At 32.3% G+C, this 26116-nt stretch overlaps 1 protein-coding gene and 2 long non-coding RNA genes across 4 annotated transcripts in view; 1 reads left to right on the forward strand and 2 right to left on the reverse strand.

Moving 5' to 3' along the window:
* Positions 1-26116, forward strand: part of LOC139499564 (uncharacterized) — a 690384-nt gene that overhangs the window by 323750 nt on the left and 340518 nt on the right. Inside the window, exons 8-13 of the mRNA XM_071288298.1 lie at positions 293-315; positions 1398-1484; positions 8036-8134; positions 8471-8569; positions 8903-9001; positions 9625-9732. Coding sequence (XP_071144399.1) covers positions 298-315; positions 1398-1484; positions 8036-8134; positions 8471-8569; positions 8903-9001; positions 9625-9732 — 510 coding nt within the window. The 5' untranslated portion in view covers positions 293-297. The remainder of the gene's footprint in view (positions 1-292; positions 316-1397; positions 1485-8035; positions 8135-8470; positions 8570-8902; positions 9002-9624; positions 9733-26116) is intronic.
* LOC139498856 (uncharacterized) lies at positions 11382-19363 on the reverse strand. Of its 2 annotated transcripts, none has more exons than XR_011658026.1 (3): positions 19274-19363; positions 13641-13736; positions 11382-11425 (listed from the first exon to the last, which is right to left on the reverse strand). It is a non-coding gene; the product is annotated as an uncharacterized lncRNA (long non-coding RNA). The 2 variants fall into 2 exon arrangements; XR_011658025.1 differs by lacking the exon at positions 19274-19363 and adding an exon at positions 16430-16515.
* LOC139498857 (uncharacterized) lies at positions 20228-24973 on the reverse strand. The gene is made up of 3 exons (XR_011658027.1): positions 24483-24973; positions 21706-21793; positions 20228-21010 (listed from the first exon to the last, which is right to left on the reverse strand). It is a non-coding gene; the product is annotated as an uncharacterized lncRNA (long non-coding RNA).

Genomic DNA, 26116 nt, shown 5'->3' on the forward strand with positions numbered 1-26116 from the left:
TTTATTAGTAAACCATTATAGGTTATAGTATGGTCTTCAACACAGAGCCTTGGCTCACACCGCTCAGCAAGCTATAAAGGGCCCCAAAAATTACTAGTGTAAAACCATTCAAACAGGAAAACTAATGGTCTAATCTATATAAAAACAAGAAACGAGAAACACTTATGAACCACATCAACAAACGACAACTACTGAACATCAAATTCGTGACTTAGGAAGGGTGCAAACAATTGCAGCGGGTTTAAACGCAATAATTACTCAACAAATTTATACATTTACTTTTCTATTTTAGGAAATATGGAAGATTGGAATGAGGTAAGATTTTTTCTTCTTTATAGTCAAACAGTCGAGTGGTTTTTGTCGAGCCTGCAACATTTATGTAGCGAAAGCGAGTCAATGTGATCCTAGATTCCCTCAACGGCGTCAACAGTAAGGTTCATTCTGTTGTTAAATGTTTTTTTAGACATCAATTTTTCTTGTCAAACCTTCATGGAATTTAAAGAAACTTGGAACAGAAGCTTTTTTATGAACAAAATACTGTAACCATTATAACTCGTGCAATGAAACATTATATTTTTTAACTGCTCGCTCAACATGGGAAAGAAGTGACGAAAACAAAAAGTTTTTGACAGAAATGCAACGAGCTCAAAAGAGGTCTATTCATTTTAATTACCAAAGCTTACCTATTGTTTGTCATAAAACTTGGAAGTAGTGATTAACATCTGTAAAAACACATAAGTGTCAAATATGTCAAATATGTCCCCACTGGCAAAAAGGGTACTTGATCATTAAATAGTCACTATTTATTAATTTCTTTTTCTTGATTGAAAATATGTTTTTAGGCTAAAATATTAAAAACAACACTGTTATTTCTTTAACAGGGAAAGCTCAGAGACATTCAAAGTAAATCTGACAAAAAAAATTATATCATCAAACATACAAATATTACACTGCTCCTTTCCAAGTTGTTATAAATTGCATGTTTATATTGAAAATATTGAAACACAATTTTCACTCAGATTAGCTTTTTTATGTGAGGATCAAATGTTTTTAAAAAAAGTGTTTTTCTTCTTCAAAACTTAGGATCAGTATACAATGTAATCATTAAAATGCATAAGCAGGGTTTCCTGTGGGTCTATTTTCTTTTTCACCACCTCTTTTGCCAAAACAAAATATTTTTTGGCTGCTTTCAATTCCCCCCCCCCCCCCCCCCCAACACACACACATTGTTTGTCACATAATTGTATAAAGAGTACAATGTCTCCCTTGTATTAACCAATAAAAATTGGTAACTCTAAAGTGTTCAATAGTTATTGTCTGGCGTTAGCGTGAAAAACATTTAAGTTACTACACTTTTTACATTCTGTTAAATGTAAACTCTTATTTCTTTCCTACAGAAACTTATTGAAGCTGCTGGATGTGGAAGTGTAGAAGAATTGAAGCTTTGCCTAGCAAACGGAGCTATCATTGATTATCAAGCGAAGGTAAACTTGTAACATTGAATATCAAGAAGGTAAACTTGTAACATTGAATATCAAATCGGTAAACTTGTAACATTGAATATCAAGAAGGTAAACTTGTAACATAGTAGGTAAACTTATCATCATGATCATGACACATCAACGGTGTTCAACACAGAACATTATACATTATGACTTAACACAGATGTTCAACACAGAGCATGATACATTATGACTTAACACAGATGTTCAACACAGAACATGATACATTATGACTTAACACAGATGTTCAACACAGAACATGATACATTATGACTTAACACAGATGTTCAACACAGAACATGATACATTATGACTTAACACAGATGTTCAACACAGAACATGATACATTATGACTTAACACAGATGTTCAACACAGAACATGATACATTATGACTTAACACAGATGTTCAACACAGAACATGATACATTATGACATAACACTGATGTTCAAAAAAGAACATGATACATTATGACTTAACACAGATGTTCAACACAGAACATGATACATTATGACTTAACACAGATGTTCAACACAGAACATGATACATTATGACTTAACACAGATGTTCAACACAGAACATGATACATTATGACTTAACACAGATGTTCAACACAGAACATGATACATTATGACTTAACACAGATGTTCAACACAGAACATGATACATTATGACTTAACACAGATGTTCAACACAGAACATGATACATTATGACTTAACACAGATGTTCAACACAGAACATGATACATTATGACTTAACACAGATGTTCAACACAGAACATGATACATTATGACTTAACACAGATGTTCAACACAGAACATGATACATTATGACTTAACACAGATGTTCAACACAGAACATGATACATTATGACTTAACACAGATGTTCAACACAGAACATGATACATTATGACTTAACACAGATGTTCAACACAGAACATGATACATTATGACTTAGCACAGATGTTCAAAACAGAACATGATACATTATGACTTAACACAGATGTTCAACACAGAACATGATACATTATGACTTAACACAGATGTTCAACACAGAACATGATACATTATGACTTAACACAGATGTTCAACACAGAACATGATACATTATGACTTAACACAGATGTTCAACACAGAACATGAAACACATCATGACACAACACTGATGCTCAACACAGGACATTAGACACATCATGACACAACACTGATGCTCAACACAGGACATTAGACACATCATGACACAACACTGATGCTCAACACAGGACATTAGACACATCATGACACAACATTGATGCTCAACACAGAACTAGAAAAAAACATCATGACGAGACACTGATGTTCAACACAGACCATGAGACATTTCATGACACAAAACTGATGTTCAACACTGAACATGAGACATTTCATGACACAAAACTGATTTTCAGCACAAAACATGAGACATATCATGACACAAAACATGAGACATTTCATGACACAAAACTGATGTTTAACCATTTAAAGCATAACACTGACACACTAATACTAACATATGGTCTGGACCTGACAAATGAGAGTAAATAGACAAACAAATATAACAACTAACAACACATGGTCTGGACCAGACTACTCAGAGTAAATAGACAAACAAATACAACAACTAACAACACATTATCTGGACCTGACTACTCAGAGTAAATAGACAAACAAATATAACAACTAACAACACATTGTCTGGACCTGACTACTCAGAGTAAATAGACAAACAAATACAACAACACACAACACATGTTCTGGACCTGACTACTCAGAGTAAATAGACAAACAAATATAACAACTAACAACACATTATCTGGACCTGACTACTCAGAGTAAATAGACAAACAAATATAACAACTAACAACACATGTTCTGGACCTGACTACTCAGAGTAAATAGACAAACAAATACAACAACACACAACACATGGTCTGGACCTGACTACTCAGAGTAAATAGACAAACAAATATAACAACACACAACACATGATCTGGACCTGACTACTCAGAGTAAATAGACAAACAAATACAACAACACACAACACATGTTCTGGACCTGACTACTCAGAGTAAATAGACAAACAAATATGACAACACATGATCTGGACCTGACCTGACTACTCAGAGTAAATAGAAAAACAAATATAACAACACACAACACATGGTCTGGACCTGACTACTCAGAGTAAATAGACAAACAAATATAACAACTAACAACACATGGTCTGGACCTGACTACTCAGAGTAAATAGACAAACAAATATAACAACTAACAACACATTATCTGGACCTGACTACTCAGAGTAAATAGACAAACAAATATAACAACTAACAACACATTATCTGGACCTGACTACTCAGAGTAAATAGACAAACAAATATACAACTAACAACACATTATCTGGACCTGACTACTCAGAGTAAATAGACAAACAAATACAACAACTAACAACACATTATCTGGACCTGACTACTCAGAGTAAATAGACAAACAAATATAACAACTAACAACACATGGTCTGGACCTGACTACTCAGAGTAAATAGACAAACAAATATCACAACTCATGGTCTGGACCTGACCTGACTACTCAGAGTAAATAGACAAACAAATACATAAAAAAACAACACATTATCTGGACCTAACTACTCAGAGTAAATAGACAAACAAATATAACAACTAACAACACATGGTCTGGACCTGACTACTCAGAGTAAAAACACATACAAATACAACAACTAACAACACATTATCTGGACCTGACTACTCAGAGTAAATAGACAAACAAATATAACAATACACAACACATGGTCTGGACCTGACTACTCAGAGTAAATAGACAAACAAATACAACAACACACAACACATGATCTGGACCTGACTACTCAGAGTAAATAGACAAACAGATATAACAATACACAACACATGGTCTGGACCTGACTACTCAGAGTAAATAGACAATTAATATAACAACACACAACACATGGTCTGGACCTGACTACTAAGAGTTAAGAGACAAACAAATATAACAACTTACAACACATGGTCTGGACCTGACTACTCAGAGTAAATAGACAAACAAATATAACAACTAACAACACATGGTCTGGACCTGACTACTCAGAGTAAAAACACATACAAATACAACAACTAACAACACATTATCTGGACCTGACTACTCAGAGTAAATAGACAAACAAATATAACAATACACAACACATGGTCTGGACCTGACTACTCAGAGTAAATAGACAAACAAATACAACAACACACAACACATGATCTTGACCTGACTACTCAGAGTAAATAGACAAACAGATATAACAATACACAACACATGGTCTGGACCTGACTACTCAGAGTAAATAGACAATTAATATAACAACACACAACACATGGTCTGGACCTGACTACTAAGAGTTAAGAGACAAACAAATATAACAACTTACAACACATGGTCTGGACCTGACTACTCAGAGTAAATAGACAAACAAATATAACAACTAACAACACATGGTCTGGACCTGACTACTCAGAGTAAATAGACAAACAAATATAACAACTAACAACACATGGTCTGGACCTGACTACTCAGAGTAAATAGACAAACAAATATAACAACTAACAACACATTATCTGGACCTGACTACTCAGAGTAAATAGACAAACAAATACAACAACTAACAACACATGTTCTGGACCTGACTACTCAGAGTAAATAGACAAACAAATATAACAACAAACAACACATGGTCTGGACCTGACTACTCAGAGTAAATAGACAAACAAATACAACAACTAACAACACATGTTCTGGACCTGACTACTCAGAGTAAATAGACAAACAAATACATCAACAAACAACACATTATCTGGACCTGACTACTCAGAGTAAATAGACAAACAAATACATCAACAAACAACACATTATCTGGACCTGACTACTCAGAGTAAATAGACAATTAAATACAACAATACACAACACATGGTCTGGACCTGACCTGACTACTCAGAGTAAATAGACAAACAAATACATCAACAAACAACACATTATCTGGACCTGACTACTCAGAGTAAATAGACAAACAAATATAACAACTAACAACACATGTTCTGGACATGACTACTCAGAGTAAATAGACAAACAAATACATCAGCAAACAACACATTATCTGGACCTGACTACTGAGAGTAAATAGACAAACAAATACAACAATACACAACACATGGTCTGGACCTGACTACTCAGAGTAAATAGACAAACAAATACATCAACAAACAACACATTATCTGGACCTGACTACTCAGAGTAAATAGACAAACAAATATAACAACTAACAACACATGGTCTGGACCTGACTACTCAGAGTAAATAGACAAACAAATACAACAACACACAACACATGATCTGGACCTGACTACTCAGAGTAAATAGACAAACAAATATAACAACAAACAACACATGGTCTGGACCTGACCTGACTACTCAGAGTAAATAGACAAACAAATACATCAACAAACAACACATGGTCTGGACCTGACTACTCAAGAGTAAATAGACAAACAAATACAACAACACACAACACATGGTTTGAACCTGACTACTCAGAGTAAATAGACAAACAAATACATCAACAAACAACACATGGTCTGGACCTGACTACTCAAGAGTAAATAGACAAACAAATACAACAACACACAACACATGGTCTGAACCTGACTACTCAGAGTAAATAGACAAACAAATACATCAACACACAACACATGATCTGGACCTGACTACTCAGAGTAAATAGACAAACAAATACAACAACACACAACACATGGTCTGGACCTGACCTGACTACTCAGAGTAAATAGACAAACAAATACATCAACAAACAACACATGGTCTGGACCTGACTACTCAAGAGTAAATACACAAACAAATACAACAACACACAACACATGGTCTGAACCTGACTACTCAGAGTAAATAGACAAACAAATACAACAACACACAACACATGGTCTTGACCTGACCTGACTACTCAGAGTAAATATACAAACAAATATAACAACAAACAACACATGGTCCTGACCTGACAATTCAGAGTAAACAGACAAACAAATATAACAACAAACAACACATGGTCTGGACCTGACTACTCAGAGTAAATAGACAATTAATATAACAACACACAACACATGGTCTGGACCTGACTACTAAGAGTTAAGAGACAAACAAATATAACAACTTACAACACATGGTCTGGACCTGACTACTCAGAGTAAATAGACAATTAATATAACAACACCCAACACATGGTCTTGACCTGACTAATCAGTAAATAGACAATTAATATAACAACATACAACACATGATCTGGACCTGACCTGACTGCTCACAGTTAATAGGCAAACAAATATAACAACAAACAACACATAGTCTGGACCTGACTACTCATAGTATATAGACAAACAAATATAACAACACACAACACATGGTCCAGGTTGTCTGATTTGGTACAGGCACAAAATATGGAGGGGTTAAAAGATATTTGCTTTTGTACCATTCCCCCTTGGCCTATCTAGACCATTGGTATTAAAAATAAAACACACAATAATAAAACCTGCACTATTCTATTACCATTGGTCTGTATGTTAACTGATACTTAGTTATTATACTGAGTCAAGATTAAATCAAAATTCTGAATTAAATTAGACAGTTTTTATGGAAAAATGCATGCATGGTTTGATTTTAAAATATTTGTCTTTTTGTTTGAGTTATGGATGGTGAAGTTATTATTTTGCTTCTTGACATGAAACAGTATTTTACACTTATGTTTCACTTGATGTTGTGTTAACAACTTTAGTCAGGTAGTGATATGTATAAAGATCTAATGTAGAAATATCTTGTAAAAAGGACAAATAGTCATTAGATTCATATAAAATGTAATTCCGTTTTACTCATACAATTGTTCTGAATCAGAAAATACTACTCTTTTTCACTTTTCTTTGATTTTTTTAAATTAATGATTATACTGAATCTGCACTAAATCCTGTTGTTAATTAGACAGGTTTAATGGACAACAAATGTTTGTATGAATAATAATAATGATAATAATAATAATCTTTATTTAAACATGTTAAAGAGGATCTCAACTTCTTTATGTTGTACTAAATCAGAAAATAAAACTTTTTTCATGCTTTTTTGAATAATTTATTATTAATGGAATCTACACTAAATCCTGTTGTTAATTTATATAGGTTTAATGGACAACTAATATTTGTAATAATTATATAAAGTGGGGTCTCATTTTACTCATATTATTGTTCTGAATCAGAAAATATAACTTTTTTCATTTTTCTTTGAAAAATTTCTGTTATAAAATTTATGATTAAACTGAATCTACACTAAATCCTGTTGTTAATCAGACAGTTTTAATTAATGTGACTATTTATTTCTGTTTATATTTATTACACAACATTGTCCAGTTTATCAGCCAAGTTATGATGTCAGTTGTATTATTCCAGGAGTATGGATGGACAGCATTAATGATGGCAGCCAGTGATGGACATGTGGAAGTGTCTCGACTACTTCTGGAGAACAGATGTAACAAAGATATCACAGATGTATGTTATCTACTAAATCTGGTCACATTACTTTTAATCAACACAAAATCATGTTGTTAATTAGACAGGTTTAAAGGACAACTAATATTTGTAAGAATCATATAAAGTGGGGTCTCATTTTACTCGTAGTATTATTTTAAATCAGAAAATATAACTTTTTTCATTTTTCTTTGAAAAAAATACTTTTATAAAATTTATGATTTTACTGAATCTACACTAAATCCTGTTGTTAATCAGACAGTTTTAATTAATGTGACTGGTCATTTTTGTTTATATTTATTACACAACATTGTCCAGTTTATCAGACAAGTTTTGATGTCAGTTGTATTATTCCAGGTTGGTGGATACACAGCATTAATGTGGGCAGCCAGTGGAGGACATGTGGAAGTGTCTCGACTTCTCCTGGAGAACAGATGTAACAAAGATATCACAGATGTATGTTATCTACTAAGTCTGATTACATTACTTTTAATCAACACTAAATCATGTTGTTAATTATACAGGTTTAATGAACAAATATTTGTAAGAATTATATAAAGTGGGGTCTCATTTTACTCATAGTATTGTTCTGAATCAGAAAATATAACTTTTTTCATTTTTCTTTGAAAAATTTACTTTTATGAAATTTATGATCAAACTGAATCTACACTAAATCCTGTTGTTAATCAGACAGTTTTAATTAATGTGACTATTTATTTTTGTTTATATTTATTACATAACATTGTCCAGTTTATCAGACAAGTTTTGATGTCAGTTGTATTATTCCAGAGTCTTGGATGGACAGCATTAATGTATGCAGCCAGGTGGGGACATGTGGAAGTGTCTCGACTTCTCCTGGAGAACAGATGTAACAAAGATATCACAGATGTATGTTATCTACTAAGTCTGATTACATTACTTTTAATCAACACAAAATCATGTTGTTAATAAGACAGGTTTAATGAACAACAAATATTATTTGTTAGAATCATATAAAGTGGGGTCTCATTTTACTTGTCTCCTCGTGCTAAATCAGGAAATGTTACTATTTTTCATATTTCTTTGAAAAAGTTTTTTTTTTTAAATTGATCATTATTCTGAACCATGTTAATCAGACAGATTTCATTACGATATCAACAAATACTTGCTATAATTATATAAAGTGAGATCTCATTTATCTCTGTGCATTTTACTGAATCCATTGATAAAAATATTTTATGCATTTCTTGAAAAAAGGTTAACATGTCATTTCTGATGGAAGTTCTGACATCCCACAAAAAAACTTGTTGTTTATTTGTTGTTTATTTACAATATGAATACAAGTGTGACTGGTTATTTTGTTCAGGTTTGACCACTGATTCATCTGATATACATTTTGTTTGTATTTATTACACAACATTATCCTGTTTATCAGACAAGTTTTATATCAGTTGTAGGATATGTTGTATACTATTTATATTGGTAACAAAGTAGTATCCATAATATTTACATGTAATTTGGTATAATTATAGAGATATGGAAGAACAGCTTTACATCTGGCTGCTGAGTGGGGAGAGCTACATGTCACAAGATGTCTAGTAGAAGAAGGAGGCATCAGTCCCTTTGTTAAAACACATAAGGTAATATATTATAGTAAAGGCTCAGTATTCAACTAGTAAATAATGCATCACTAAAATGATGTTTAAGATATTTTTGGTCAAATGGGATTTTTTTTCTCAAGGTTATAGTTACACATATGTCATGTGATCCTTTAAATTAAACTAAAAATATGAAATGTTTTATGAACTTGTATGGCTTAGTTTTTAGTATAAAACACATGAACATAGATGATCTTATAAAAGAAATCCATTTTTTTTCCAGACATTTTGCACACATTGGGTGATTACTATAGGTAACTTTCGCATCATTCAAAAATATGTTGCCAAATTATATGAATATCTCAGTTTTAGTGAAAACAGCAATGATAATAACATTAAAGTAAATGGATAAAATAGTTTGGGTTAAAACATGATAATTGATGCAAATTTAGAAACACTTAAAGCTATTTTAAAGACCACAGCAAAAGTTCAAAAGTAGTGACTCTGTAGCTTTCGCTCATCTAACAGAAGATGATTATTTGTGTACACCAATTTGAAATATTCTTATTGTCTGGTAAAAAAATTACATTATTTCTTGTCATCGGTATGGCAGATTTTTTTAAAGGACATTATCTCCCCCTTTGGCACATTTTCTTCTCTGGAAGAATCTGTTCTTTTCGGTCCTATGGCAATTAGACTAAATAATTGGCATATTGCCCTTTTAATACACCTAAGTAATTTCTAATACATATAATGAATCACTTTTGAATAATTATTAGATTATTTCAGGACAGTACAGAGCATGAACAAGGTTGTGGCAGTAGCCCAACATCATGTATCAGCAAAAAATGAAGTTAAGAAAATAACAATTTTTCATACCAAGGAAATTTCTGAGCAATGCATATCATTTTAAATGCATTCCCCATTTCCATTATCAATTTTAATGACTCTTTAAAGAATAATATTTAATAAAAACATACAAAAAATTAAAGAAAAATGACTTGCATAATGTAATATCACTCAGTCACCATCGAAACCAATATAATTACACAGAGTGAAGTCAATATAAAGTGGGATGAAAGACATAACGAGACAAGAGTAGAAGATATTTCAAAACATATAAAATCAGTTGTCGTATTGGCAATTATTCCACATGTATATTGATATATCCATCTTAAATGTGGAATAAATAAATCATTCATAAACAAGTTCTGAAGCTAAAAAATCTGAAACCGTGCAAGTTGCACCAACGCATCAAAGAGTTGCTAACTTTCAATTTAATTTATATTGAAAAAACCACAAATTTCATTTTTGCATGAAGTTTAAGTTTACTAAACTTTGAATTGTTCTAAAAACTAAGGATTTTCTTATCCCAGGCATAGATAACCTTAGCCATATTTGGCACAACTTTTTGGATCCTAAATGCTCTTCAACTTTGTACTTGTTTGGCTTTATAAATAATTTGATATCAGCGTCACTGGTGAGTCTAATGTAGACGAAACGCGCGTCTGGCGTACTAAATTATAATCCTGGTACCTTTGATAACTATTAAGTAGACCTCCAAATAGCTATTGGGGTTGTGCTGCTGGCTTGCTGTCTCATTAGAGTTTATCCCAATGCTCATATTTGAAATGCATAATAAAGAAAAAATAGATTTATTTCAATTTCAAGTTAAATGTTTATTAAAAAGATGACTCTCATTCTTTGTTCACTGTTGTTTCTTCCACTTCTACATCTGAGGCCAACCTTAAAAATATGTTTGTTTGCACTTTTCCGACTGTACCTTCAGACTGAAGGGTCGGTAGGTAGGAAAAATATTTTATTTTATCGGCCAAAATACAGTTGAAACAAGCAGTTACACTAAACCAAGTTTCTTGTGAAGAAAAAAAAAACATTTTAAAACAACAAACACTGGACATGCTGAAAACCAACATCAAATGAACAGGCATTTTCAGATAAAAAAACTTTTTAACCAAAACTGAAACTTTAACATAGTGTCATTATCCAATTTATGACATAAAATATGGTAAAATTATTAAATACTGGAACACTTATAAACAAGGAATGTCATTATGACTAGAACTGTTTTAAAGAAATATATTCAGACATGTATGCTTCTTGACTAGAATGACTAGAATGTTTTCATGAGTAGAGTATTTTCATCAGATAAATGTAGATATTAAAGATTTATAAGACAATGTATTAAAGAGTGTATTTTTAATAAAAAAATAAATAACCATTGAATCTTCCCCAATTGAAAAAAAAAGGCAACTTGAACAAAAAGTATTAAGACATTCGACTGTTTTCATATTTCTAACAATATTTAATTATATATATGTGATAAGGTTATATTTTTGCCAGGCTTAAATGAAAACCGAAGAAATCTAAAGTTTGGGGTGAAATCCATATAGCACCCCATTAAAAGTAAATGGTCTGTACTGAAATGTTTTTAATGCACAAAAAAAATTGGCAGCATAGCTCCTAAGGACATGTTTTAATTGAATTCACACAGTTTGGGTATATTTAATATTGTAAGAAAGAGAATGATTGCAATGAGTGGGGCAGCCCCCTTACCCTAAAGGAGCATACTCATTGCAATCGAAGATAGATTTAATATAGAGAGAGTATATTTATTTTTCAAGCTAACCATTCATTTTCTCTACATCTTTGTCTAGTTTGGGTAGCTGCGGAACCGTAGCTCTTAGGTCCTTATGCTATTTTTTGACTATTTGCAGACCACTAAGAGCTACGGTTCCGCAGCTATAGTTAGGGTTGCTTCTTATTGATTTGGCATGATCTATATCCATTAACATTTCAAATGAGCCCTTCCTCCGTACAGGCGTGTTTACAGATATCCATGAAGATTTAAGTCACGGAGGAGTGGTTTCATCTTTGTCGTCTTCACCACGATTTGTAGAAAATATGCCATACTTCAAGCTGCTGTCGAATTATTTAACCACTGAAATTGGTTCCATGAAGTCAGGCTCCACAGATTCTGTAACCGATTTGTTTGAGACAGAATGGTTATCGTGTCAGTTATGAATATCCGCTGCATCATCGTCAATGATATCATCACACATCATTACATGTGCCTGAATCTGTATAAACAGTTTACTAATAAACTTTTTTGTTTGTTATTTGTCTTAAAATTGACCCGAGACGACAGCGTAAAGTACTCCTCCGTGACTTCATGGATACCTGTAAACAATTTCCATGTGCTTTATCATTAAATGGTCACATGAACGCTTGACGGGAAGCTAAGAAAAACCAAACTTGAAATGCGTAATTGACCCAGACTTTAAATCATTTCCGGAAAAGACCCAAAGTTCCGGATCGCGTCAATAGAAGTATTAAAAAAAATTTCTTCAAATTTAAAGCAATAAAATTTTCAAAGTCGGGAGGATTTTCAAGGGTCGGTCGGTAAACTGCAAACAAACAATATTTTAATTTAAGCCTGAAAAAAACACAAATACCAAAAATTAAATTGTTGAAATTAGTGTGTGCCGTTCGTTTATTTCTATATTTAAATATCTAAAGCTTACTGGTAGTTTAAAATCCAGACAACAAATATCAAATGGATTAACAAAAAATGTTATGAGTAGCTGTTAGCTGTTTTCATAGATTTTATGTTTTTTCAACTGTGACTCTTCCATAATTGCTATCTTGCAATTTGTCTAGTCTGTTTTGTAAAATCTGAAATATTGATCAGTTTTTTTCCAGTCAAATGAACTAGTGAATACTTTCAGCATAATTCAACAACATACATGAATACATCTACTTAGTAATTGTTAATTCCGTTTAAAGTTATTTATTTAAATATTACTATCAAATTGTTTTTAATTTTGATTATATGATCATGTTATTTTGTTGCTGTCTCAACAATATATGACTTATTTCAATGGTTTCTCTATAACATAGTAGTTTCATGATATGTACGAATAACCACCTACCTGATACATTTTCCAACGTCATCAAGATCCCCAAGTTAGACATCCGCATATCTATCATATCAGTAGAGCCTAGTCAACTAGGCAAGGATAATTCTACTTCAGAAATAAATAAAATACTTAATTTAAATAATACATATGTATCAAATGACTTTCAAAAATGTATATGAGGTTTTTTATTGTCGAGCCTGCAACTTTTGTTGCAGAAAGCTCGACATAGGGATAGTGATCCGGCGGCGTTAGCTCACTTCTTAAAAGCTTTATATTTTAGAAGGTGGAAAACCTGGATGCTTCATACTTTGTATATAGATGCTTCATGTTACGAAGTTTCTGTCAGTCACATGTCCAATGTCCTTGACCTCATTTTCATGGTTCAGTGACCACTTGAAAAAAAAATCAATTTTTTTGTAATGTTGAATTCTCTCTTATTATAAGTAATAGGATAACTATATTTGATATGTGCGTACCTTGCAAGGTCCTCATGTCTGTCAGTCAGTTTTCACTTGACCTCGACCTCATTTCATGGATCAGTAAACAAGGTTAAGTTTTGGTGGTCAAGTCCATATCTCAGATACTATAAGCAATAGGGCTAGTATATTCAGTGTATGGAAGGACTGTAAGGTGTACATGTCCAACTGGCAGGTGTCATCTGACCTTGACCTCATTTTCATGGTTCAGTGGTTAAAGTTAAATTTTTGTGTTTTGGTCTGTTTTTCTCATACTATATGCAATAGGTCTACTATATTTGTTGTATGGAATGATTGTAAGGTGTACATGTCTAGTGGGCAGATGTCATGTGACCTTGATCTCATTTTCATGGTTCAGTGGTCAAAGTTAAGTTTTTGCGTTTTGGTCTTTTTATCTAATACTATATGCCATAGGTCAACTATATTTGGTGTATGGAAATATTTTATGATCTTTATGTCAGTCTCGCAGGTTTTATTTGACCTTGACCTCATTTTCACAGTTCATGCAGTGTTAAGTTTTTGTGTTTTGGTCTATTTTTCTTAAACTATAAGTAATGGGTCAACTATATATGTTGTAAAGAAGCATTGTTAGCTGTACATGTCTGCCTGGTATGGTTCATCTGACCTTGACCTCATTTTCAAGGTTCATTGGTCTTTGTTTAGTTATCTTGGTTAATGTTAAGTTTATGTGACAGTTGTAATAAAGCTTAGCTTTATACTTAGGACTATCAACATAATATCAATGATTAGTATAGAAGGCAAGACATTTCAGCGTGTGCACTCTTGCTTGCATGATTGTGTGTGTTCTCATATACAGGTCTAAAAAAGACAGGCAATAACCATACAAAAATTAAAAAAAAACGATCAATAATGGGTTAAATGATATTATTATACATGTACATCAGTAATGAAGCAACTTAACAATACAACTCTAAGAAGAAGGTGTACATGGTACATGGATGCCTCACTCACACTATTATGTTCAGTGGACCGTGAAATTGGGGTTACACATCTAATTTGGCATTAAAATTAGAAAGATCGTATCATAGGGAACATGTGAACTATATTTCAAATTGATTGGACTTCAAATTCATCAAAAACTTTAAACTGAAAAGGGACAGATGAACAATCTTACAAACGGACAAACAGACCAGAAACATGATACCCCTCTACTGTCGTAAGTGGGGCATATAAATTCTTGGGTTTTTTTGTTTGTCAAAAATATTGTAGGTGCAAAACACAAACAAATTTATTTAGTTTTTTGACACGATAAATCAGATTATTTTTATTTAATTTATAACACTACCTTATTGTAATGGAAATGAAAAAAAAGGCAAAATCTGAGCATTGAGAATATTTTTTTTTCAAATTGGGGATCAGTATTCATTGTATTTGTAAAGAAAACATAACACCCCAGCCTTCTTCAATTTAGTTAATTGTTCAAATTCATTCAAAGTTGATTTGAAAAAATATATTGGAGGCATTTGTCAGACAGAAGGTTTTTTCTATACTAGGCTATTCTTGTAAATGAACATGGTTTAATTAAATTGAGAATGTGTTTTGGGGACGCAAATACCCTGCCTGTAACAATATGCACCAGTCAATTTCCGCATACAGATGCAGGATTAATTTCATTAAGGCCCTATTTGTAATTATAAGCATTGTGTATAAATTTCATAAAATTTAGTTGAAGCAAACAAGAGGAAGAGATTTAAACCAACAGATTAAGTAATTGCTTAATTTATAAAGGAACATAAGTCATGAACGGTAAAAGTGACGCCACCCAATGTTAAACATGATCTGTGTTTTGTGGTAATAATCATTGTGTACCTATTCGTTTTATAACATTTAATGTTTGAGGCAAACTAAAGAAAGAAAAACAGAAACTCAGCAATTTTTTATTTAACTTGTGCTATAGATAAAGACTATGTATTTCTATGCCACATTGTTGTGTTACTGTTTCATTGAATTTGGTTTCATTGGCTGAATGGTCTTAAGTAAATAACTTCTCTATCACTATCCTGTCAACACAAAGGTTGTGAATTTCGAAGCACACACTTAGCTTGTCAGTTTAACTAGCTTGGATCTTGGTTCTCTGCAAGCATTATTTTCTCACTCAACCAACTACTACTACGAAATAGTACATAATGCTGAAAGTGGCAGTAAACACGTCACCAATTATCCATTGACATTAATCACATGTGTGACAGAATAATAAAAAATTGGACACTCTTAAATTTTGTGTTTTTGCACTCAGGGACTTGCTTTTAACATTTGATACATGTATTGACAAAAATATTTAAATAAAAGCATAGTATTGCTTACAAATAATTGAAAAATCAAATAGCATCATCATATGTTTTTAATTCTTGTGAGTTGTGTACAGCGGCTGGTATTACATGTATTAAATCTGAACAGAAATTATAATAATTTTATCTCAAGATTTATCATGTTTATAGCATATAATGTAATAAGAATTTTAAAATCTAAAAGCCCACATTTTCTTGTTATAACATATTAAAACTTGGCCTTTTTTCACTTGCTGAAAGATATATATTTGTTGGATTGCTGTTCATGTCTAATCATCATACTTCCATTATCTACTGGCTTATTGATAAATCATTATTTTGTCATTATACATTAAATGAAGTAGTTTTTGTCTGTAACAGTATCTTTGTTTATTTGGTCATTATTTCTTAACTTAGTTTTTTTTTGTGGTCTTTTTTAAAAGTGCACATGTTTTTAAACTATACACATGGAAACAAGTATTGCAACACCTTGATTTTTCAAATTTTGGAAAATGAACGTCTTTTTTCAGGTCGAATATGATCAAATATTTGTATAATGATATTGGTACATTGTTAATGATAACTATGGCATTAAAACGACATAAAAAAAATGTATGATTTTTTTTTTAATAACAGCAATTTTGATTACAAAATGAAGTAATTTTTGTACAAAAAAATGCACTTTACAAGTTTTACTGTAATTGGATATAAAAATGTCAGACATTTCAAAACAAAAGTAAAAACGATAGTTTACATCACATTGAACTTTATAAGCCAAAAAATCAGTACTTGGTGTAACCTCCATTCACACGAATAACTGCCTCCAAACGTCTTCTCATGCCTGCTACCAATCGACGAATTTGTTGTTGGGGTAACTGCAACCATTCCTGGTGAAGTGCATTGTCTAATTCATCAAGTGTCTGAACTGGTGGTGCCCTTTTGCGCACTTTTCGGCCAATAATGTCCCATACATGCTCGATAGGGTTAAGATCTGGGCTACAAGCAGGCCAAGGAAGAGTTGTTATTGCTTCTCCACGCAGATAATCGATAACAGCACGGGACCGATGTGGTCTAGCATTATCATCCATAAAAACTGGTCTTGAATTCAGAGGATGATTATCAAAGTGAGGCACTACACTTGCCGCAAGAATGTCTCTTTGATATTTTTGGCCATTCAGGTTTCCTCTAACGGTTTTAAGAGCTAACTTACAGTCATGTGAAACACATCCCCATAGCATAATCGATCCACCTCCAAATGCAACAGTTTCAATGATGTTCTTTTCAGCATAGGCAGTATTTTGCTGACGCCAAACTCGTACCCGACCATCAACCGTGTGCAACATAAACCGACTCTCATCGGACCAATGAATCTTTCTCCAAGACCGTAAATTCCAACGTCGGTGAGGTCTGCACTATTGCATACAGGCAGCTTTATGTCTGTTTGTTAGCAAAATTCTCCTTACTGGTAATCTAGCACTATAACCAACAGATTTAAGTCGATTTCTAACAGTTCTGTTTGAAAGTCTTCGGTATGGCAACCACTCACTTTTCAGGACTGTACTGTTTGCAAATGGTGTTCTTCTCACCAGCCTCCCTAAGGCTCGGTTTTCTCTATCTGATGTTAAAGGGGGTCTGCCTGATCTTGCTAGGTCTTTTACATCATTGGTTGTTTGTTTTTTATTCACTATACGACTAATTGTTGAATAGTGATGACCAACATTACGTCCAATTTGTCGAAGCGACATACCTGCTACTCGCAGGCCAATAATCTGCCATCTTAATGCAGTTGAGAGCTGTGGAGGACCCATTCTATTGTTTTATTCATATAACTTCACAAACTTGGTAATTTAAAGGGTTGCAATCAGTGGGGATAGAAACACCTGTTTTATGGTTTTCGGGTACAGTACCTGCACGTGCGAATTATGACTTATCGAGTTGACCTTTATTTATTAAACTCAGGTGAGATTTAAATAATGATAAACCAGTTCTATTTCGATAAATAATATCACAAAGCAATAAAGGATGTTTTATAAATTTGTTTTTCTTTTTGGTGTTGCAATACTTTTTTCCAGGTGTATATATATTCTTTAATCTCAGCAATTCATCTAATATAAGGACAAACCAATACTTGTTTATATTATCAAAAAGGAGAACACTTCATGAAAACAAAGTTATTAAACAAATACAGCTGTGTTAAATCTGATGAGTCTAATGATACTGTTTTATTGAAGCAAAACAAAAAAATGTTTCAAAATTTTTTTCTTTTTTTTAATCTTTTTTGTTGGTAGTTCTATCTGCATTATATAGCAAACAATTGAAGGTGGCATATTTAACTGCAGTGTGTTGTAGTGTGAGGTCCAACAATCACTGCCTCAAATTCTCATAAAAATAACACACATCCCAGAGTCTAAAGACAGTAAAGTGAAAGTTAAAAAGAAACAGACTATAGTTTCTCTTGATATAAATAGACAGTCTGACAGACAACTAGGGTCTACGTTTCAATCAGATATTACATAGAGTATGCTGTTTTAATTTGACGGCTTCTTTGGTGCCGGGCTGCCATACTTTTTGCGATGATTATTAACAAATTTTGGGCAACACAAACGCCTTTCATTTTCAAGGATTTACACAAATCGTCAAATGAGGAAACGTTACAAAGTATTTCACAACGTTGTCGACTAATTCTATAAAAAGTATCAACATCTATAGTTTGCCTGGTTCGCGCTGTGCATTAGAAACCCAGATCTAACTAAAATGTTGGGATCATTTCAAGGAAGTTCTCAAGTATGTTCTCTGAAAAGCTCCAATTTATTTACGTACGTTTTCGAGAGAAATATAACATTTAACATCTTAAACGTACAGGGCTAATTTATTTACCTACCGAACGATCGGAGCATCAGACAGTACAATCTCTGAAATTTTTCCATCACAATGAGTCTTCTGCTATAAATATCCGTTGTTTATAGATGGCGCGCCAGCTTAAAAAAATAATGTCTGTTCCGATAAAATAAACGAAAAGTGTAATGTCGTCAAAAAATTCACGTTTTGTTTGACAGGACGCAAATTTCATTTATTGTATATCAATAAATATAATACCATGTAAAAATTCTTTAAATATTCATTTATTTTTGCTACTAATTTATTTAAAAACAGTCTCCGGGACAAGTTTGCAATTCCGCTGAGTGCAAAAGTTGTCACCTTAATTTTTGGAGTTAAGTCAAAAACAAAGTTGATAACTTGGTTGGTATTGGTTCCCTGATATTTGTCCTAAATTTTTTTGGATCTAGCACCACTGTTGAAAAAGTTATGCCCCTTTTTTCAACAATTTCCTCAGAGGAAAGTACTTTTCCTCAAGGGAAATCAAATTTCCCTGAAGGAAAAAGATTTTTCCTCAAGGGAAATTGTTTTTTCCTCAAGGGAAAAAGATTTCCCTTAGGGAATTTGCTGCATAATTATTTCCTTTGAGGAAATTCTATTTCCTTAGAGGAAATTCTTTTTCCTTAGAGGAAATTCTTTTTCCTTTGAGGAAATTTACAGCTTCAAATTTTCCTTGGAGGAAATACTTTTTCCTGTGAGGAAATTTGTAGCTCCAAATTTTCCTTGGAGGAAATACTTTTTCCTGTGAGGAAATTTTTGACAAACACTTTTCCTTGGAGGAAAATTCAAGACAACAAATTTCCTCTAGGGAAATCATTGTTCTTCAAATTTCCTCTAAGGAAATTTCTGAAGATCAAATTTCCCTTAAGGAAATGTTTTCCCTTATTTTTACTTGTTGAACATTTCTTCACTACACCATGTATACAAACAGTATGAATATAATTATTACAAGACTGTATAATTGATGCAAATGATATTTAAAACTTTAATAAATGTTTGACTCAACATTTTAATGACATTGAAAATAATACAGTCTGACTGTTTAGATCTAGGTATTGTTTATACTTCTTTTATAAATTTAACTTTGATTTATAATTTTTTTTGGAGCAAATGCTTCTATTTTCTTTGTAATTGTTTCAATGCGATACATTAATAAGCAACCAATTTGAATGTCATACCATTTGTGGTGTTCTAAAGAATTTGTTTATATATTTGCAGATTAAATAATAAAATAAACACTTTTCGTGTTATTTTAAATTAGAATTTCTTCTGTTTCAGCTTGTGTGCAGTTATTCAATCAACTACGTAAGAATTCAGTGAATACATTATTCCATTCACTAAACAATTCCCTTCAATTCTAAGAGAAATCATTTTTGCAAATTGTTCTTCAATGATCTTCTTCTGTATATTTGATATGAGGGAGCGATGTAAATGAGTGGATAAAACTGGTGTTCCTTTTTTCAACAACAAAATAGTATTTGTTCAGCATTCTCCTTTCTTTTGATTAAGATATGTTGTTGCTTTTATGCAATAGTGTTTTTGTGTATCTATGATAGAACTCCATTTTGTTTATGGTCATTATCATGTGATAATGTTGAAATTTCCTATTTCTTTTTTGCAGGAAAGCACACATTCCATTTCAAATTAATCCAATTATGCACTATGTAAATAAATTTCAACTATAAGTTTCCTCTTCAGTAATGACCTTATATTGATCATGAAAACCAAGATGTCTGATCACCTATAAATACACAAAATAAACAAATCATATGTTATAAATGGAGAGAGAAACAGCAATAAATGTTTTTCATGTGTATCTTTCCTTATTAAAATACATTAAGTAAACTTGAACTCGAGAAAAATAAATAACTGCGATGTAGACTAGAAAGTATAAAATGCCAAATAAAGTATTCACGAAAAATTAGTTGATTTACAGAAGTCAAGTCCGTGTTTGCAGGAAATTTACATCATTGGTTGTCTGGTGGAGAGTTGTCTTATTGGCAATCATACCACATCTTATTTTTATATAACCTTGCCATATTCCTATTGTGCCTGTCCAAAGTTCAGAGCCTGTAGCTTTTGTCAGTTTAGTCTGACACTAAAATTTAGTGGTTGTTGTTGTTGTTGTTTCATACCGGTCATATTTATTTTTTGTAATTTATTTTGTTATAAACTAGGCAATTACCATGATTAGTTTTACAGTTTGGATTGTTTCAATGTTTCATCTTTAGGTCTTTTATAGCTGCCTACTTTGACTATAGTATAGGGTATGGATTTTCTCGTTATTGAAGGTCGTAACAGGCCTACAATTGCTTTCTCAAAGCCATGATAGTTTTCATATTTAATATACCACATCTTTTAATTTTTATAGTAATCATGATACTAGTAATCATCTTTCAAGTTCAATAACTTGTTTAAAATTAAAAGGTGCCTTACCATTTAGGTTTAGTTGGCTTCTGCAAATTTTACATTGCCTATCATTTCTGCTGTATATAATTTCTCTGTATCTTCTATAGTTCTTGTCCTATACATAAAATAGTAAAAGTTGAATGACATCTTGCATCAATATTTTTTTCTGTTTAATGTACATTATGTATATTAATGTGTGTTTAATAAAAATCTAAACCATGAGTGCTTGATAAGCTTCTTGCCCTTATAGCTGGTCTTTAAGCTTTAAATGAATTTTAATGATCGACTAAAAAACTATGAGCACTGTGCAAATAAGACCCCTGCCCTCCAAAAAAAACTAAACATGCACAAACAGTGGTATTTATTGACATAAAACATGTATATAATTTGGCTCCATTTATAGATATATATCTCAAGTGACTATAAGTTTAAGGCTGTGATTTTTTTAACAAATCCATAAATTTCTAAAACCTTTCAAAGTTTTTGAAAATGGACAATTTTAAAATAACTTTGCAACAACTAAAGTTCCTTATCTCTGCATCTTATAAAAAAATATACATGATAAATAGGGAATGATACTCCAGCTTGCATATTATTCAAAGTTTTAAAGGAACATAACTGAAGAACGGTAAAAGTTTTACTACCAAAATTTGAAATTGATCTGATTAAAATTGTGATAAAAAGTATTTTTTTAAAGTTTAATAAAATTTGGTTGAGGGAAACTTAAGTTAGAAGGCCGAAACATTTTTTTCCATTTTTAAAGAACATAACTATAGAATTTAGTAAAAGAGACACTACCAAAATTCAAACTAAATCTGTATTTTGAGATGATAAGCATTGTGTATTGATTTCATAACATTTGGTTGAGACAAACTAAATTTTAGAGAACAGGAAACCAAAAATTCAGCATATTTTCCCCATTTCTAAAGGGGCATAACTCTGATACTCTAGTACAGTAACACTGACATCACCAAAATTCAAACTTGATATGAGAATTGTGATAACAAGCTTTTGTAAAAGTTTAATTGAATTTGGTTGAGGCAAACTAAAGTACTGTAAGAGAACAAAAAACAACTTTGGGACAGACGGACAAACGATCTGACAAGTGTTAAACATTATGCCCCCTCCACTTTGGGTCATAACAATAAAAAGGGAGTTTGTCAAGATATAAAAACAATTCACCAAAGTTTCATAAAAATTTGTGAAAGCATTCTTGAGACTATCCTAATCCCAAGTCATGATAGTACAATGACATAAATCAGATTTTTTTTTAAATTAAAAGGAAAATTATCATGTTTATGTTATATAAAAATAATTTCCCAAGTTTCATGAAAATTGCTCAAAGCATTATTAATAGTATACATTTGTACGTACTGGAAAAATCCCCCCTTTTATGAATAAAATCCCTAACTTTAAATTAAAAATTTAAAATCCCTAAAAATTAAAAAGGAGCTTAATTATCATGATTATATCAATAGATAATTCACCAAAGTATTATGAAAATTTTATGATTAATGTATTCTAATTCCAAGACTATCTAAGACATGGTTTGTTTGAATTAAAAAAGTTGGAATAAAGTACCTGCTAGAATTCAGGAGAATTAGACCAAATCAGGCTATCTTCTAGATTATCAGACAATTGACTGTACATAGAAAAGGAATTTTCTTTTTTCTTTTTTCTTATTTAGCTATTTGTTATCTCTGTCCTTAATATATACTGAACTAAGCCATTTTTTCACATATTTTTTTTGTTTTTTCTCTCTTGTGACTTGTTATTTAACATAACAAAAAAAACAAAGGCAATGAAAGAGAAACTGACAATGCCAAGGCAAAACATAAGATGCAGAAAAGAAAAACAAAACAAAACACTAAGCAACACCAACATCACCAAAAAACTAGTCTTGAATTCATGTGCTCAGTCAGTCAGTGAGAGTTCGCAGATCCTGTATATCTATGCTTAAAAACCTAAAAATCATATAGTTCTTAACATATTTTGTAAATTTATACTTGATTAAAATGGTGTCATAAATAGCATAGACACCTCTGAGTTTTGAGAACCACATGTGTTAATTGTGCGAGTATAATCATTGATAATCATGCACAAGATTGACTTTTAAAAGCCTATATATTGAAATTTTCTGAAAATATTGCATGCATTTTATTAATATGACCAATTTCAAGAAATGCACAAAGATGTGAGATGATTTATATAATTGTAATTTCAGGAATTTACAGTATAAAAGGCTTTTATCCTCACTGCATTTTGCACTTTTCCTAATTCAGGAGCCAGAAGTTATGGCCTTTGTGACCTTTGTATGATTTTTATTTTAGTTTCTTTTTTTTATATTGAAGAGTTTAGTATGACGTCCATTATCACTCAACTAGTATACATTTTTGTTTAATGGCAAGCTTAAGCATGCCTCACAGGCACGGATCCAGGGGGGGGGGGGGGGCTGAAGGTTGGACATGTTGGAACCCCCCTTTCTTTATTGGACGATCAATGCATTTGAATGGGGACATGTAGTTGGACACCCCCCCCAAAAAAAAATTGTCCTGGGTTAGGAACCCCTCCTTTATATGACTAGATCCACCCCAGTCTCAGGTTGCGGGATTTTCTCGTTGCAATGAAGACCCATCGGTGACCTATGGCTGTTATCTGCTCTTTGGTCATGTTGTTATCTCTTTGATACATTCCCCATTTCCATTTCCATTTTCTTTTCGGTTCTATTATAAATATTAGAAACGAGTTTGGCGCCTTTACAAAAATATAATTGTCTGTGCTGATAGGGGAGTATGTGTGCATACCAATATTTAAATTTTCTAGGCCTTCTTTTTGAATATTTTGTGCATTTCTTGGTAAAATACTGTCAGACCTCGAGTGCTGTTGTTTTACAAAAACGGTCAAGTAATGTAGGGGAAAGAAACTAACTAAAAAGACCAAAATAAGCCACAACTAATGGGGGTCTCATTGGGGGTTCTGTTCACGGATCCCGCTTAGTTACTACTTATTTTTTTAGATTCTCGCATGATGCCATCCCGCGTACACTATGTAAGTGAACAATTCTGCTATTTTTGTAATTTCCCATGTCCCGCTAAACTTCATTTCGCGTTTTCACGGCACAATAATTTGAGGGAGGATAGGACCTTTATCGGGACTGCGGGATCGGGTGTTTTTAAGCTCTGGATTTCGGGATTGACCCTTTCGGGATACGATAATTCTTTTTTCGAATTTCGGGACCTCTGGATTTCGTGTTTTTTAAGCCCGGGATTTCGGGATTTCGTGTCTTTAAGCTCGGGATTTCGGGATCAGTACCCCTCCTACCCTCCCTCATAATTTGACTTTCATGTGTCACGTTTACAAAAAATACGCCTCGACAATCCCGAGTCCCACTCAGACCCCCCTTATAGGTACATAATGAATAGTTTACTATGTAGTCAGTAGTCGGGTCAAATACACATGTATACACTTTTAGACGACCTTAGATTCATTTCACAGCGAAAATACTCATTAATATTGAACATTTTAGATCACTTTACATTTAGATTTTATAACTTTTAAAATAAAGACCATATAGATTTAAGATCATTTAATCGAAAGATTATAATTTGTCAATGCGCAACTGTAACCAGGTACTGCATTTTTTTTTGCATGCGTTAAGTTAAAAGTGCCGGGAATAGAAAAGCAAGTTAAACTTCTCATCTGGACTTTTTAATAAGTCTGTATACCGGACCTCTTCTCTATTTTGGGATTGAAAAAAAATCTAAAGTTAAAAATGCGGTTTTGAGCCTATTTCTTCTTTTTAATTTGGTAACACGTTAAGCCATTAGTGACACTAATATGGTATATTACCAATAATAAGGCCATATATTTCGGTGTGTAGAAATACCGCAAAAGACTTCTTAGTGCACTAAGAAGAAAGTTTTTGCATTAAGGACACTAAAACGATGTTTTAAGATCACAGCGAACATGAATATAAGAGGATATGATTAAATACCTCAAATCTATAAAGTTAGGTATCAATAGATTTTGTAATTTTGAAGTTAAATGACTTTTTAATCAACGCCTGCCACTCGCCACGTGACCAACGGTTTATTGCAGATTCCCGAATCATCATGTTCAGTCAACCTAATCCAATAAACAATTGTCTTTTGATCGTTACTTATTGATTAATCAATGGTTGTTAACCTAACGGTTTAGCGTGGTATAAATTCAAGTTTATGAAAGAAAAATAAAAAATAAATTTTGTGTTTTTAAACTTTGCCTTTGTTATATATATTTAGTTTTTAAGGAAATTGCTATGCAAGCTTTTTTTTTTTATTTAAAGAACCCTATTTTGAGATAAAAATTGAGAAACAAATGCTTTTGATATTTCATTTCCTTACTAACAACACAAGAGTTTACATACTATCATTATTCCTTGAAAGACATTTGAGAGTAT

The sequence above is a fragment of the Mytilus edulis genome, chromosome 12, assembly GCF_963676685.1.
Source record: "Mytilus edulis chromosome 12, xbMytEdul2.2, whole genome shotgun sequence".
Lineage (NCBI taxonomy): Eukaryota > Metazoa > Mollusca > Bivalvia > Mytilida > Mytilidae > Mytilus > Mytilus edulis.